General features: G+C 35.0%; 1 protein-coding gene across 3 annotated transcripts in view; it reads left to right on the top strand.

The window, feature by feature from the left end:
- ZNF25 (zinc finger protein 25) overlaps window positions 1-16,621 on the top strand; it is a 36,638-nt gene extending 20,017 nt beyond the window's left edge. For 2 of the 3 annotated variants that reach the window (XM_019717340.3, XM_019717338.3), the window contains exons 3-6: window positions 8,426-8,552; window positions 8,850-8,945; window positions 11,158-11,221; window positions 11,687-16,621. In XM_019717340.3, the coding sequence (XP_019572899.1) occupies window positions 8,426-8,552; window positions 8,850-8,945; window positions 11,158-11,221; window positions 11,687-12,737 (1,338 nt within the window). In that variant the 3' untranslated portion in view covers window positions 12,738-16,621. Of the gene's footprint in view, window positions 1-7,551; window positions 7,667-8,425; window positions 8,553-8,849; window positions 8,946-11,157; window positions 11,222-11,686 lie in introns of all 3 variants that reach the window. The other variant, XM_019717341.3, reaches the window with a different exon arrangement.
- The last annotated feature ends 434 nt before the right edge of the window (window positions 16,622-17,055 follow it).

The following is a 17,055-nucleotide window of genomic DNA, read 5'->3' as shown; positions in this document are numbered from 1 at the left end:
CCAATCCCACAGGCCTTCTCCAAGGCACATTATATTGAAGCTGTCAAAAATTAATGACAAAGAATCCTCAAGGCAGCCAGGGAAAAGAAGACAGTAACCTACAAAGGAAAGCCCGTTAGATTATCAGTAGATTTTTTCAGCAGAAACTACAAGCCAGGAGGGAGTGGAATCAAATATTCAAACTCTTGAAAGAGAGGAATTACTAGCCAAGACTAATATACCCAGCAAAGACATCCTTTAGATATGAAAGAAGAGTAAAGACCTTTCCAGAGATACAGAAGCTGAGAGAATTTTCCACCACATGGCCTGCATTACAGGAAATACTGAAGGAGGCTATTTGACAAGAAACGAAAGAATACAAAATGATGAGCAAGATTACTGACAGACACACAAAAGCAGGAAATGCCAAACCTACACAAAATAGGGCACTGTACACTTAAACAGAACATAAAGGGTAAAGATTAAAAACATATTATAGAAATAGGAAAACAAGAAAAAGACAACTTGCTACTGAAACTCAGAAATCAACACACAACATAAATTGGTATAATTTGTGACAACAAAAACATAAAAGGGAAGAGAGGAAAGATCTGAACCTGCAAAGGGGAGTGGAGGGATAAGCATGCTGAAGATAAAGGACTACTGTGTACATGAAACTTTCTTTTATGTAAATTTAATGGTAACCACACACACACACAAATCCAGAACTAAGAGACATAACATAAAAGAAGAGGAAACGGGAAAATCATAGAATACCACCAAACTAAAATAACAAAGACAAAAAGGCACAGAAACAATGGAGACACTGAGCTACCAGAAAACAAAAGATAAAATAGCTAGAGGAAATCTTCATATATCAATTATCACCCTAAATAGAAATGAACTGAACTCACCAATAAAGAGGCACAAAGTAACAGGTTATATCAAAAAAAACAAGAGCCAAACATATGCTGCCTCCAAGAGACACATGTTAGCTACAAGGACAAATATAGACTCAAAGTGAAAGGGAATAAAACGATACTCCAAGGAAATGGAACCCAGAGAAAAGTCGGTATAGCCATACTTATATCTATCGAAACAGATTTCAGGATAAAAAAGATTACAAGAGACAAAGATGGATATTTCATAATGACTAAAGGGACAATACAACAAGAAGACATAACACTTATCAATATATATGCTGCCAATAGGGAGCACCAAAATGTACAAAGCAACTAACATAACTAAAGGGAGAAACTGACCAAAATGCAATTATAGTGGGGGACCTAAATACGCAATTGACAGCTATGGACAGATCAGCCAAACAGAAAATCCAAACATCCAAACAGTAAGGAAATATCAGCTGTAAATGACACAGTAGACCAACAGATCATCCAAACAGAAAATCCAAACATCCAAACAGTAAGGAAATATCAGCTGTAAATGACACAGTAGACCAAATGGACATAATTGACATTTACAGAGCACTTCATCCTAGAATACCAGATCATACTTCTAGTGTACATGAAACATTCTCAAGGATAGACCATATATTGGGATATAAAAATAGCCTCAGCAAATTTGAGGTTGACATCATACCAAGCATATTCTCTGACCACAAGACTTTGAAATTGGAGATCAGATGCTAAACCAAAGTGGGAAAAACCACACATATGTGTAGATTGAACAACATTTTATTAAAGAATGGGTCAAAGAAGAAATAAAAGAAATCAAAAGATACATAGAAACAAATGAGAATGAAAATATGTCCTATCAAAATTACTGGGATGCAGTGAAAACAGTAACAAGAGGGAAGTTTGTATCATTACAGGCCTATCTCAAACAAGAAAAATCCCAAATAAACAACATCACACCTTAAAGAACTAGAAAAAGAGAACAAGTGAAAGCCAAAGTCATCAGAAGGAAGGAAATAACAAAAATCAGAGCAGAACTAAATGAAATAGAGAACAAAATGACAATAGAAAAAATTAATGCAACAAACAGCTGGTTCTTTGAAAAGATTAATAAAATTGAGAAACCCTTGTCTAGACTCACTAAGGTGAAAAGAGAAAAGACCCAAACAAAATCAGAAATGAAACAGAAGTTATCATGGACAGCACAGAAATACAAAGGATCATACAGGAATACTGTGAAGGACTAGATGCCACGAAATTCAATAACCTAGAGGAAATGGACAAGTTCTTAGAAACATATAGCCTTCCAAGGCTGAACCATGAAGAACTGGAAAATCTAAACAGACCGATCACCAGTAACGAAATTGTATCAGTCATCCAAAACCTTCCCAAAAGCAAAAGTCCGGGACCAGATGGCTTCACTAGTGAATTCTACCAAACATTTAATACTTGGCCTCCTCAAACTCTTCCAAAAAATTGAAAAAGAGGCAGTACTTCCTAACTTATGTTATAAGGCCAAGATTACCCTGATACCAAAACCTGGTAAGGATAACGCCAAAAAAGAAAAGTACTGACCAAGATCTCTGATGAATATAGATGCAAAAATCCTAAACAAAATTTTAGCAAATTGGATACAACAGTACATTACAAAAGTTATACATAATGATCGAGTGGGGTCCATCCCAGGGGCACAAGTATGGTTCAACATACGGAAATCAATCAATGTGAAACACCGTGTAAACAAAATAAAGAATTAAAATCATATGATTATATCAATAGGTGCAGAAAAAGCATTTGACAAGATACAACATATTTATGATGAAAACACTTAATGAGTATAGAAGAAAAGTGACTTAACATAATAAAATCCATATATAACAGAGCATCAGCTAATATCTTAATGGTGAAAAACTGAAAACTTTTCCTCCAAAATCAGGAATAAGACAGGGTGGTCCCCTCTCACCACTGCTATTCAACATAGTGTTGGAAGTCCTAGCCAGAGCAATCAGGCAAGGGAAAGACAAGGCATCCAAATTAGGAATGAAGAAGTTAAATTGTCACTTTTTGCAGATGACATGATTCTTTATATAGAAAACCCGAAAGACTCCACCCAAAAGCTCTTAGAAACAATAAACGGTAAAGTTGCTGGCTACAAAATCAATATACAAAAATCCATTGCATTGCTGTATACTAACAATGAAATTTCAGAAAAATAAATGAAAAAAAAAAAAAAAAAAAACCACACCAATTCCTTTCGCAATTGCAACAAAAAGAATAAAATACCTAGGAAGGAATTTAACAAAGGATGTGAAGGACCTATACACAGAAAACTATAAGACATTCTTAAAAGAAATTGAACACAAAACAAAGAAATGAAAAGATAGTTTGTGTTCATGGATTGGAAGAGTCAACATAATTAAAATGGCCATATTACACAAATCGATATACAGATTTAATGCAATCCCCATCAAAATCCCAGTGGCATATTTTAAAGAAATAGAACAAAAAAAAAAATCATCAGATTTGTATGGAATCACAAAAGACCCTGAATAACCAAAGTAATCCTAAGAGAGAAAAAAACAAGGCTCTAGGTATCTCACTTTCTGACTTCAGTTTGTACTACAAAGTGACAGTAATCAAAAACAGCACGGTACTGGCAGAAAAACAGATACACAGACCAATGGAATAGAATTGAAAACAGAGAAATAAACCCACACATCTGTGGGCAGATAATTTTTGACAAAGGAACCAAAAACATACAGTGGAGAAAAGACAGCCTTTTAATAAGTGGTGCTGGGGAAATTGGAAAACCCTGTGCAAAAAAATAAAACTAGGGCCATCCCGGGGGCTCAGGCGGTTGGAGCTCCGTGCTCCTAACTCCGAAGGCTGCTGGTTCGATTCCCACATGGGCCAGTGGGCTCTCACCCACAAGGTTGCAGGTTCAATTCCTCGACTCCCACAAGGGATGGTGGGCAGCACCCCCTGCAACTAGCAATGGCAACTGGACCTGGAGCTGAGCTGCACCCTCCACAACTAAGATTGAAAGGACAACAACTTGACTTGGAAAAAAGTCCTGGAAGTACACACTGTTCCCCAATAAAGTCCTGTTCCTCTTCCCCAATAAAATCTTTTTAAAAAATAAAACAATTTAAAAAAAATAACTAGACTGCTATCTGTCACCATGTACCAAAATTATCTCAGGATGGATCAAAGACCTAAACATAAGACCTGAAACAGTAAACTGCACAGAGGAAAGCATAGGTACTAAACTTACGGACCTTGGTTTTAGAGAGGATTTTATGAAGTTGACCTCAAAGACAAGGGAATTAAAAGCAAAAATAAATGAACAAGACTATATCAAACTAAAAAGCTTCTGCACAGCAAAAGAAACTATCAACAAAACAGAGGCAACCAACTGAGTGGGAGAATATTTGCAAAGAACACCTTCAAAAGGGGACTAATATCCAAAATATATAAAGAACTCATACAAATCAACAACAACAAAAAATCCAGTTAAAAAAATGGGCAGAGGACCTGAACAGACATTACTCCCAAGAAGATATACAAATGGCCAACAGATACGAGTATATAAAAAAATGCTCAGCTTCATTAGCTATTAGGGAAGTGCAAATCAAAATCATGAGATATAACCTCACACCTGTTAGAATGGCTATCATCAACAAGACAAATAATAACAAGTGTTGGAGAGGCTTTGGAGAAAAAGGAACCCTTATTACACTGTTGGTGGTTATGTAAATTGGTATAGCTGCTATGGAAAACAGTATGGAGGTTCCTCAAAAAAATTAAGAATAGAATTACCATATGTTCCAGCAATCCCTCTTGGGTATCTACCTGAAAAAAATCTGAAAACATTTAATGTAAAGATATATGTATTCCAGTGTTCGTGGCAGCTTTATTTATGGTGACCAAAACATGGAAACAACCAAAGTGTCCTTGAATAGATGATTAGATAAAGCAGATGTGTTGTATATACACAATGGAATATTATTTGGCTATAAGAAACGATGAAATACTGCCATTTGCAACAACATTGATGGATCTTGAGATTATTTTGCTAAGTGAAATAAGTCAGACAGAAAAAGTCAAGGGTCATATGACTTCACTCATATGTCAGATATAAAACTGAAAGCAACAGAACAAGACAAACAAACAAAAACTCATAGATACAGACAACAGTTTAGTAGTTACCAGAGGAAAAGGAAAGTGGGGATGGTAGAAGAGGGGAAAGGAAATCAAATATATGGTGATGGAAGGAGAACTGATGGTGTGGTGAGCACATAATGCGATATATAGATGATGTATTATAGAAATGTATCCTTGAAATCTATATAATTTTACTAACCATTGTCACCCCAATAAATTTAATAAAAATAAAGAATGTGTGTCCAAAGCTGGTTTATTTTATTATGAATTCTAGATCTTTCAAATTTTTCTCAAATTGTCTTGTTTTTACTCCTTTGCTGTGCTTTTATCGAGTTATCCTTATTTGAACTTTTTACATTTTGAACTCTTAACTGGTCCTTATTTGTGAATCTCTTTCTTTAGTTCCCTAACACTCTCCTCTTGGCCTACTCTTACATTGAAATAAGTTTTTTCAGGCTTCATGGTATCGGTCTACTTTATCCTGCCATCATTTCAAATATTGCTGCTTCCACGTATTCTTCTTTTGGGACTCTTCTAGAACGCTGTTTTTCATACACATGAAAATATTATTTGTGGAAATTTATTTATATGTATATCTGCCAAAATGGACAGTTTCAGCTCTATGTTCCACGGTCACTTCAAGCACAGCATGACCAAAATTCAACTAATTTCCTCCTTCTGTCCAACTTATTCTTTTCTTTCCCATTTTGTGTGGATTTCCTGATTGTCATAGAATAATGTTAGTTGGTAAACTACAAAAGTCTCTCTGTACCATAACTGGCTCTAACTGCATAGCTAGGATACAGGAAACTTCAATTTAATTTCAGCATATAAGTTGGGAGATGATTGTTGTCAGAAGAAGCAGAAGCAGCTTGGAGCTCACTCCATAGCAAGTCACGAGGAGATTGATGGGAGAGAAGAGATGGTGATGTCATAGCTGTAAGAGAACAAAAGATCAACAAGGCGTATATACTGCCAAAATCAGTCTCTCACCCTGATTGGAGAAAGATGGAGAAGAGTTCTGAGACCTGTGGTATCTAAGTACTGACACTGGGAATTGAAAAGAAGGGACTTAGAATGTGCACAGGTGGCAGCTTGGAGCAGGCAACAACTCAGAGGAAAGGAAGGAATCCCATCCTCTTGGTAATGAAGGCAAAGAAGAAAACAAGCACCTAAAATTAGGTGTCCTAAAAAAAAAAAAAAAAAGTAGTATCACAGAATCTAAAGATACCACCTTCAGTGAGGCTATTTTCTTCAAGAATGTGAACATACTATGCCAACAGAAGAGAGCTTTTGAAATAAGAACTAGAATAACCCTTTCATTCCTTCCCACCATTAAACCAACTTTTATCTTCGTTGGATTAATGAACAAAATTAGTTACTCAACATTGTACAATATCAATATAAGAAGAAAGCATTAAGCATGAATTAATACCTTTTCAACTGATGTAAATACTCTTCCCTCAAACAAACACAAAGTAGAGAAAAACACAACTTGACAATATTAAGTAATTTGATAGAAAAGAACCTTAAAAATCATAGATTGAACACTCACAATAAAATGGAAAAATAAGTAAATATAAAATATAGGCATGTTAATTCGGGAAAAAATAGAACAGAAAGTCATTTCAGATAAAAAGATTAAATTACAGTACACCTAAGGGAGAAGAGACATCAATGAAAGTACCATAAATGACATACGAGAGGAATGGAAAGAGACTGTAGTGGGGGGAAGAAACGAACTGACAAGGATGAAGAAAAGGGTACTAGAAACAGAAGAAAGACCAAGTAGATTCCCTATATAACAAAAACTAAATAGTGAACAGGACTATTATTTAAAACTAATTCAAGGAAACGTTCCACAAAGAAAAGAAAAACTGAATCTAGGTATTGAAAGGGCTCTCTGTGTACCAGAGAGAATTGACTAGAATGGTAAACACAAGAGATTCTAGTGAAACTACTAGATGTACTCAAAGGGGAACAAAAGTCCTGTGGGTCTCAAGGAAAAAAAGTCTAAGTCACTTGGCAAGGAAAGAAAATAAAATTGACATAATTCCTGTTAATAACATATAAATATATAAAACAATAGTATTAATAGTAAAATAGTATCTTTAAGAAAGATACTGTGAAGCAAGAATGTATATCTATCCAAGATGTTCTTCAAGTGAAAATACTGCACTTCAGATTTTATGGAATGTATAAAAAACCAATTATCAGAGGAAAATTCATAGCCTTAAATAGTTCAATCAACAAAAATGCAGAATGAAAATAATTAGCATTATGGCTCTAGTCATTACCAAACCATATAGACACTGGGAGTTACCCTTCCCCTTTCTCCCAGTAGTTATTAATTAATTTCCAATTAATTACAAAGTTGTGTTATGCTTCTTTCCCCCACTGCTGCTACTTTAATGTAAATGTTTATTTCTTACATAGTCTCTTAATTTGCTAATACTCCTTATTTCTGATGTGTTCTTTGCCTCTTCTACTTTAGTTTTCTTCTAACTACTAATCTACTCACAAAACTCAAGTGCTTATATCAATCTCTTCAGTGGCTCCTCATCTGTATTTGCATCTACAAAGTGAAAGGTTGAACATCCCAAAGATGTGTAAGACAGTCCACATAGTTTGAAATAGCAAAATATTGATTCATATTTTTCTTTCATAAAAACTAAAACTTGTCCATTTTTAATAAACAAATAGATGTAAATATATGCTCTATTAATAAGCAGACATCAATTAAGTGGGTGTACAAAATATATTTTAATGGCCCAAAAGACAAATTCAGAATTACTCCATGTTTTGTAACCTGACTTGAGTATCACCTAATCTTGATCCTATGTCCTGTTTTCATATCATACTATCTTATTTGTAGTTTCCTAAGCTTGCCATTTTTGATGCATCCAAGCCTTTGCCAATCCTGTTTTCTTAATTCCTGAAGTTTACATTAGTCAGCTTGGCCACCTAATAAAAATCTAACTTGATAATACAAAATACAAACAACTGTCCCTATCTGTGACCTTCTTATATCTTATGCATACTTCAGTCATAGCACCTGCTCTGCTGGTTGCACTGAAGCATTTGCATTTTTGCCTCCATGTCAGAATGTAAGCTCTTGATAACAGGAATGTTTACTTTGATTCATCTTTGTATCTCCAGCAGAGTTCTAGGCATCGAGTGATATCTCAGTAAATATACATTGAACAAATATTTCATATATATATATATATGGCAGGGTACAGAGTAGCAGTGTGTCTTAACTTTCCAGAGTAAATTCTATAGTTAGCACATTAAGAGCTAGTCTACACGTCTTTTCAATGGTACTCTATTCTAATCACTTAAGTTTGAATTGAAATATGTTGTTACAGGGACCAGTAACATTAAAGGATGTTATTGTGGAATTCACCCAGGAGGAGTGGAAGTTACTGGACACTGCTCAGAGGACCCTGTACAGGGAAGTGATGCAGGAGAACTATGGTCACCTAGTCTCAGTGGGTGAGAAAGACTTCTCTGTGTGTAACTCCCAGTAGTTTGCATTTCCTTTCCCAGTTGTGGAACATGGAAGGCATCTGTGGGTTTGAATAATATTAGCTTTGTTTCAGAGGTCAAAGTTGATGAATCCATTTTGGGTACCAGAAAAATATTTGTGTCCCTACCCTCCCGATTGAAAGATTCTAAATTTGACAAGCCTAAGTGGGACCTTCATTGTTCTCCTAAAACTGTACTTTCTTATCCTACAGTTCCTAAATTCCAGACAATTTGTATTATTTTCTTTATCTTTTCCATTAATAGGTTATTGTGTGAATAAGTCAAATGCAGTCTTCAAGCTGAAGCAAGGAAAGGAGCCATGGACATTAGAAGTAGAATTTCCACATCAGAACTACCCTGGTGAGTGAGAAATTATAGCCCTTGTAATTAGTAGTGAGGTGGTTGGTGACCCTTGCTTTTTGAAATATTTTTTCAACAATCTTTTTTTAAAATGCCCTATACTTCTGGAAATGAATGAGGACAATTGATCTGCATATGTAAGCAACATAAATCACAGCTCAATTTTCATTCTCTCCACCAAAATTCCCCCGTTTGCTCAACATTTTTATAGGCTTACTTCTCTCTCCTATATACTAAACTTGACTTAAACTTTTATTTTGTCTTTTTTCTAGAATTCCCAGTAACTCTCTGCCTTTGACGTAAGAAAGTGTTTATAAATCTGACTTACAGGTTTTTTTTCAAATGTTATTTCCTCCTTTTATTAGCAACAAAATGCCTTAGTTATTTTCAGCACCAGTTTTAACTTCCTATTCTCTCTTTAAACTGAAATCAGATTACAAATTGTTATGCCTGTCATCAATTATATTATTTCAGAGCGGATACTTCTGGATGGTATTTGTCTTTTACATGAAGTACTGATTATCCTTCCTAAAATCTGCACTTTGTTTGGAGTGTTATAATACTGTATAACACTAAGATAAAAAAATTAGCATACAAAAAATATCTCACTTTGCTTCTTTAAATGCTTTTCCTGTATTTTCTGACTTGTGTACTCATGCAGGAACAATGTGCAAGAGTAATGCCTGGTATAAGTTGTTCAATAGATATTTGTTGAAAGATTCAATTTCAGTTAACAAGAGACAGACACTCCTTATCTTCTTTCCTATGCTCTGTATACTAACTTCTTCAAGGGCTTATCATTTCTTAAGACCAAAGCTTTGCTTCTTAGGCGTAGAACTTCTAAAATTGACATTTCCAATGTGATTATCTTATTTGCCTTCTGGTCCCATATTTTATCATCTTACAGGATGGATTCACTAATCTAACTCCCTTTTTTCTCAGAGTCAGAAGCTAATTTTTAATTTAAATCCTCATAGTAGTTGTATGATGCTGCATATTTACATTGCTGCTAGCCTATCATGGTAAACTTACTCAGACTCTCTCTTACTAAATACTCTTAGGTTAACTTTCTATCAAGAAATAGTCTAGCCCTTTCTTGCATCTGATTTCTCCTTGTGGCCCCAAAACACATGCTAGTCATCACTTCATCAGCTCTTTTAAGTGTCTTCCATAAATCGGATATTATTTCATGTGTATCCAAATTAACCTTGCACAAGTCCCTATCACATAACTTTTCTTATGTTTCCCCCACAAATGCCATGAATTTCCTGTCCCAAGTATCGGCTCATAATCTTTGACTTTCTTTCATTTAAACATGAATAAATATGAAGGTCTAAAATGATGTTGAATAATTAATCTTTAAAGATTGTGTAGTAAATTGAAGCAGAGATGTGGGAGCTAAGCTATGAAAGCAGAATAAGACTTGTGAGTCCTAGGTAACATTACTTTGGAGATGCAGCCCTGGAGGTCAGGATTGAAAATCTCTGGTGCTGCAATTGGGAATTCATCCTGTTAAGTGGATGGCTTGCACTCTGCTTTGTAAAAATCTTTCCTTTTGGACGTATGTGTTCCTGGAACTTTTGTCCCACTGAAAATTAAGCCAACTAAATGGAGAGTGAAAGCTCAAGCTATAGGACTGTTCCTCTAAGAATGAGGTAATTGATGTTCTGAGAAAGTCACTTTAATGTTGACAAATAGATTGTTGTGTAGGTAAAGAGGAAATAAAGTAGAAGTTTACCATCTGCTAACTAATAGGAATCTGAACACAGTAAACTAGATTTGAGCAGATATCTTTCCCCTGATGTTTCCAGTGAAGATAGTTGTCTACTAAGTGTTTTATCACCCTACTTACTGTTGATTGTCCTTAAAGGGCTCACAGCATTCTCTATAACGCCTGCATTCCTGTTCAGCAGCCTTTTAAGTATCTTCTGTTCTCTGCACCATTTATTTTTTTTTGTATTAACTTTCTCCAAGTTTTTAAGATCATATTTGTAAAGAGGTACTTGGGGTTATAACCATGTTCCTTCCCCTATCTGCTTTGGCGGTTTTTAGTGTTTGTGATTTTTTTTTTCCTAAACCAAATGGAACAGAAGAAATCTGCATTTGACCATTCCTTCATTTGGGGAAATTGGCCTGAAGCCTAAGAATCAACACTACAAGCATAATAATGTGTTAAGACTTATACAGTATTAAATTTTGGATTTCTTTGTAGAAGATCTTTGGAATATTCATGACCTAGGAGCAAGATACCAGGAAAGCCAAGATGAAAATTCAAGGCAAGTTCAAGAATTCAATTTTAAGATTGGAAGCTTTGTAATAAAGGGTCTTGATGAGGGTACAAGAAGTAGGAAAGCACTAGTTAATACTAACTGTGAGAAAACTAACACTGGAACAAATTCCAAAGATTATAATCCAAATGGGAAAGCCCTTTTTTATAATAGAAACCTTATTCAGGATCAGGAGATTCAAATTTTGAAGCAGTCTTTTGATTCTTCAGAGTTACACAATAAGGAAGGCTTTATTATATGAAGTAGAGTTCAGGCAGTTGACAGACCCTGAGAATATAATGCAAATGTTAAACCACAATGCATGTCAGAGAACATTCACAGTGAATAAATCCTATGAATCTAATGAATATGGGAAAATCTCTAAAAATCGATTCTCAGAGTTATTTGGAAAATACGCACAGCAGACAAAAAGAAAAGCTTTATATATTAATGTATTTGGAAATTTCTCTTTAGGACTGGAGAACTCACAAATCAGAAATCTCATACTAGAGAGAAAACCTATAAATGCAAGGAATGTGGAAAGTCCTTCTTCCAAAAGTCTGCCCTCATAGTACATCAGCACACTCATTCAAAGGACAAACCCAGTGAATGTGGGAAATCTGTCTCTAGGAATAGAGACCTCAGAAGACATCAGAAGACGCATACCAGAGAAAAAACCTATGAATGTAAAGAATGTAAGAAAACTTTCTATCACCTGTCATCTCTCAGTAGACATTTGAGAACTCATGCAGGGGAAAAACCCTATGAATGTGATCAGTGTGAGAAATCCTTCTACCAGAAGCCACACCTCATAGAACATCAGAAAACACACACAGGAGAGAAACCCTATGAATGTACTGAATGTGGAAAGTTCTTCTATGTTAAGGCATACCTAATGGTACATCAGAAAACACACACAGGGGAGAAACCATATGAATGTAAGGAGTGTGGGAAATCCTTTTCCCAGAAATCACACCTTACAGTACATCAGAGAACACATACAGGGGAGAAGCCCTATAAATGTAAGGAATGTGGGAAATTCTTCTCTAGAAACTCACACCTCAAAACTCATCAGAGAACTCACACTGGAGAGAAACCCTATGAATGTAGTGAATGTGGGAAATGCTTCTACCAGAAGTCAGCCCTCACAGTACATCAGCGAACTCACACAGGGGAGAAACCCTTTGAATGTAATAAATGTGGAAAAAATTTTTACTATAAATCAGACCTTACTAAGCATCAAAGAAAACACACAGGGGAGAAGCCCTATGAGTGTCGTGAATGTGGTAAGTCTTTCTCTGTGAATTCAGTCCTCAGATTACATCAAAGGACTCACACAGGAGAGAAACCCTATGAATGTAAGGAATGTGGGAAATCCTTCTCTCAGAAGTCACATTTTACCATACATCAGAGAAAACACACAGGGGAGAAACCTTATGAATGTCAAGAGTGTAGGAAAACTTTTATCCAGAAATCAAAACTCACTGCACATCAGAAGACACACACAGAAGGAAAAACCTTATAAGTAGTATGAATTTGGAAATTCTGTCTGACTTCATCCTTCAGAATAATGAGATAATTCACACAAGACAAAAAATCTTATGAATGTCATCAATATGGGAAAATTTTAGCCACAGTCTTTCTTCTCAGAAAGGAAATAACACAGAAATTCTGAAAATCTACAAGGGAGAAAATTCTTATCATATGTTACACTACTAAATATCAGACAATATAGATGGCAGAAACACTACAAATTACAAAACAAGAGGAAGCCTTTCAGAAGTCATACTTTATTGTACAACATAGAAATCACACAGGTGAGAAATCCTCTAAGTAAAATGAATGACAGGAAATTTTCTGTTAGGGGAGCCATCACTAGACATCCAAAAGCTCACATGAATGAGAAACTCCTGTCAGTGTCCTGAGCACTCAGAAATCTTTTTACACCAGTTGGACTAATATTAGAACACTCAGAAGGGATAACTGCAAAGATTGCACTAGATACAGAAGCCTTTATCAGAAGTGATGTTTCGGTGAATGTCAAATCATTTACTGGAGTAGAACCTTTATAGACATTTTAAATATGTGAAAGCTTTTTATCAAAAATTCAAAGAGCATCTATACTGAGGGAAATAGTTACTAGAAGTCACATTGCAGAGATGTGATTCCAAGGATTTTTTTTTTTAAAGAAAGCTGAAGCCTGAGGTTTGTCAATTTTAGTAATCTTTTCACAGAATCCGCTCTTTGTTGCATTAATTTTTTTCCATTGTCTTTTTGTCCTTGATTTTATTTAATTCTGCTGTAATTTTATTATATCCTTCCTCCTGCTGATTTTGGGCTTCATTTGTTCTTCTTTTTGTAGTTCTTTAAGATGTAATGTTAGGTTATTTATCTGGGATTTTTCTTGAGATTGGCCTGTAATGATATAAATTTCCCTCTTATTACTACTTTTGACACCTCCCAAAAGTTTCGATATGTTGTATTTTCATTCTCATTTGTTTCTATGTGTCCTTTGATCACTCCTTTTATTTCTTCTTTGACCCGGTGGTACTTTAGTAGCATGTTTAACCTCCACATATTTGTGGGTTTTTTCCACTTTCTTTTTGCAGTTGATCTCCAATTTCAAAGCATTTGTGGTCAGATAGTATGCTTGGTATGATTTCAATCTTCTTAAATTTGCTGAGGCTACTTTTGTGTCCCAACATATTGTCTATTCTTGAAAATTTTCCATGTGCACTAGAAAAGATTGTGCAAGCCGGTGTTCATGGATGAAAGACTGTATAACTGTCGATTATGTCCATTTGGTCTAATGTGTCATTTAAGGCTGTTATTTCTATATATACAATGGAATATTAACAGCCATAAGAAAAGATGAAATACTGCCATTTGCAACAACATGGATGGATCTTGAAATTATCATGCTAAGCATATAAGTCAGAAAAAGTGGAGAACCATATGATTTCACTCATGTGTGGAATATAAAACTGGAAGCAACAAACAGACAAGAGAAACAAACAAAACTCAGAGACACAGACAATAATTTAGTTGTTACCAAAGGCTAAAGGTAGAAGGGGGAAGTAGAAGAGGGTAAGCTGGGTCAAATATATGGTGACAGAAGGATATTTGACTTTGGTTGGTGAACACAATGCAATATATAGATGATTTATTATAGAATTATGCACTTGAAACCTACATAATTTTACTAACCAATGTCACCCCAATACATTTAATTAAAAATAAATACACACACACACACACACACACACAAAGCTGAAAATGTCTATACACATGAAGCTTTTTAAGAACCACAAATTGAATAATCAGGCAACATCATTAAATACACGTGAAGAGTCTTGTACCATGTAGGACTTGTGTGTGTACTACAAGATACAGATTGTGGATATTTGATATGCATGTAGAATCCATCCGTAATTGTACATAGGGCAATATGTTATCCTAGTTAAATAACTTTCATGTATATGAAAATATTTCATATTGTCTCAACAGTTATTCCTATTGTTACGATAATGTGTATTTAAGTATAATATTTTTAAAAATTATAATGCATCTTTTTCTCGTTTCCTGACGTTTTTAAATGTAGATTACACACACACACACACACACACACACACACACACAGGGTGCCAAAGAAATGTATACACATTTTAAGAAAGGAAAAAAACTATTAAAAATGTAATATTCAGTACATACCAATAACAGAAGATGAATACAAGTCACGTTTGATTTCTGCAATTACAAGAGGTACCCAAAGTGGTTACCATCAGCATAATTTTAATACTGTTATTTTCCTTTCTTAAAATGTGTATACATTTTTTTGGCACCATGTATGTATGTGTGTGTGTGTGTGTGTGTGTGTGTGTGTGTGTGTGTGGTTACATGTATATGTTGTTACATGTATGTTGTTACATATATGTTGTTACACACACATACACGAGATCTGACAAGTTCGTGAACTTGTTGCAACAATGTTGCTAACCTTTTCTGATAACAGAGGCATTATTCATTATGAATTTGTACCCACTGGACAAGCCAAGTTTACTACTTGGAAGTGCTGAAAAGGCTGCGTGAAAAAGACGACATGAACTTTTCACCAATTCATGGCTCTTGCATCACAACAATGCACCAGCTCACACAGCACTGTCTGTAAACAAATAACTGTATTGGAACACCCTCCCTATTCACCTGATCTGGCCCCCAGTGACTTCTTTCTTTACCTAAAGATAAAGGAGATATTGAAAGGAAGACATTTTGATGACATTTAGGACATCAGGGGTAAAATGACAGCTCTGGTGGCCATTCCAGAAAAAGTTTCAGAATTGCTTTGAAGGGTGGACTAGGCACTGTCATTGGTGCATAGCTTCCCAAGGGGAGTACTTCGAAGGTGACTATAGTGATATTTAGCAATGAGGTATGCAGCACTTTTTCTAGGATGAGTTCATGAACTTAATTGTCAAACCTCGTATAGGTATTATTGAACTAAGCTTTCAAAAAGAAGTTAAAAATGTTTTTGTAAAATGTTCAACTGTCAACTAAATTTTACATTAGGGACACGTTATAGGAAAAGCCTGAGTTTAGTTTTAAAAATAGGTGAAAATACTCTACACAATAAAAACAAATAATGCTATGTAGTGAAATGTTATATATCTTACTATTGATGTTTTAGCAGGATGCAGAGCTATCTGCATTTGTATTTTGTGGGGGAGTCCTAAATGTTCTTCACTGCCTTTTTCTTTCTGGTAGAAGCAATGTGGCATAGGCTCAAATTCTAGCATTGTACATGCCACTTAGCCTCTTTAAGCCTGAGTTTCCTTTTCTATAAAAGAGAAGAGATAATATGTTAGGATTGCTTTGAGGTGTAAATGAGTTAATATTTTTAAAGCACTTAGGATAGTGTCAGACACAAGAAGAGTTACATATTGGATATTATAATCTTCATAATTTGCATTACTGTGCAAACAAACAAACAAACATAAAAGGTTGGCTACCATCATACATTCCTGACATTATTGCTGCAGTGCCTTTGTTTGGTTTAGTTATGCATTTTCCCACAAGTGATTAAGATCTGGCCCACTGGTTCTTGTAGCTGGCCAGCTAAGCATGGTTTTACATTTCTAAAGTTTTTCTGTTACTTAGAGCTAAAACCATCATAACCAATATAAAGTATTCTTTTATATACGGTATGTGTTTCAGAAATGGTGCATACAGCAATTTGTGGTTGGTAGTTTTGTGCAGTATATTTGTTTTATGTGGTATATTTCTATGTTAAAAACGTAAGCATTAGAATTTTGTCAAAGAAGTGTGTTTTGTTTGATGATTTGTAATAACATCAAGAAATTTCCTGATGGAATGTAGTAGTAAATGTACAAAATAAACATTGTCTAAGTTAAATTGAGTTGTTAATGGTCCCTACCCACAGTATTGTTTCTTCAAGTCAATGGCCAGTTTTCCCTACATCACATTACAATTTTTTCACTATCCCATGATAGTCATACTTGACTAATGTAATCTAATAACACAAAAAAGTTATAATACCCAATTCTACAAGTTATATTAGTAGTAATTACATTACTAGTATTACTACATTACTAATAAAATTATTTTAATGTCCATACTTCATATAATTGTCAAATGCTACTCCAATCTAAATTTTCCCACCTTACTCCCCTTCTTAATGAAGATGACTTTTTTTTTTTTTTTCCCCTTGGGGTATATTGGCGAACAGTGTGTTTTTCCAGGACCCATCAGCTCCATGTCAGGTCATTGTTTTCAATCTAGTTGTGGGGGATGCAGCTCAGCTCCAGGTCAAGTCGTCTTCAACCTAG

The sequence above is a fragment of the Rhinolophus sinicus genome, chromosome 15 (genome assembly GCF_057876585.1).
Source record: "Rhinolophus sinicus isolate RSI-liver-muscle chromosome 15, RSI-T2T, whole genome shotgun sequence".
NCBI lineage: Eukaryota > Metazoa > Chordata > Mammalia > Chiroptera > Rhinolophidae > Rhinolophus > Rhinolophus sinicus.
This window is presented reverse-complemented; position numbering and strand designations above follow the sequence as displayed.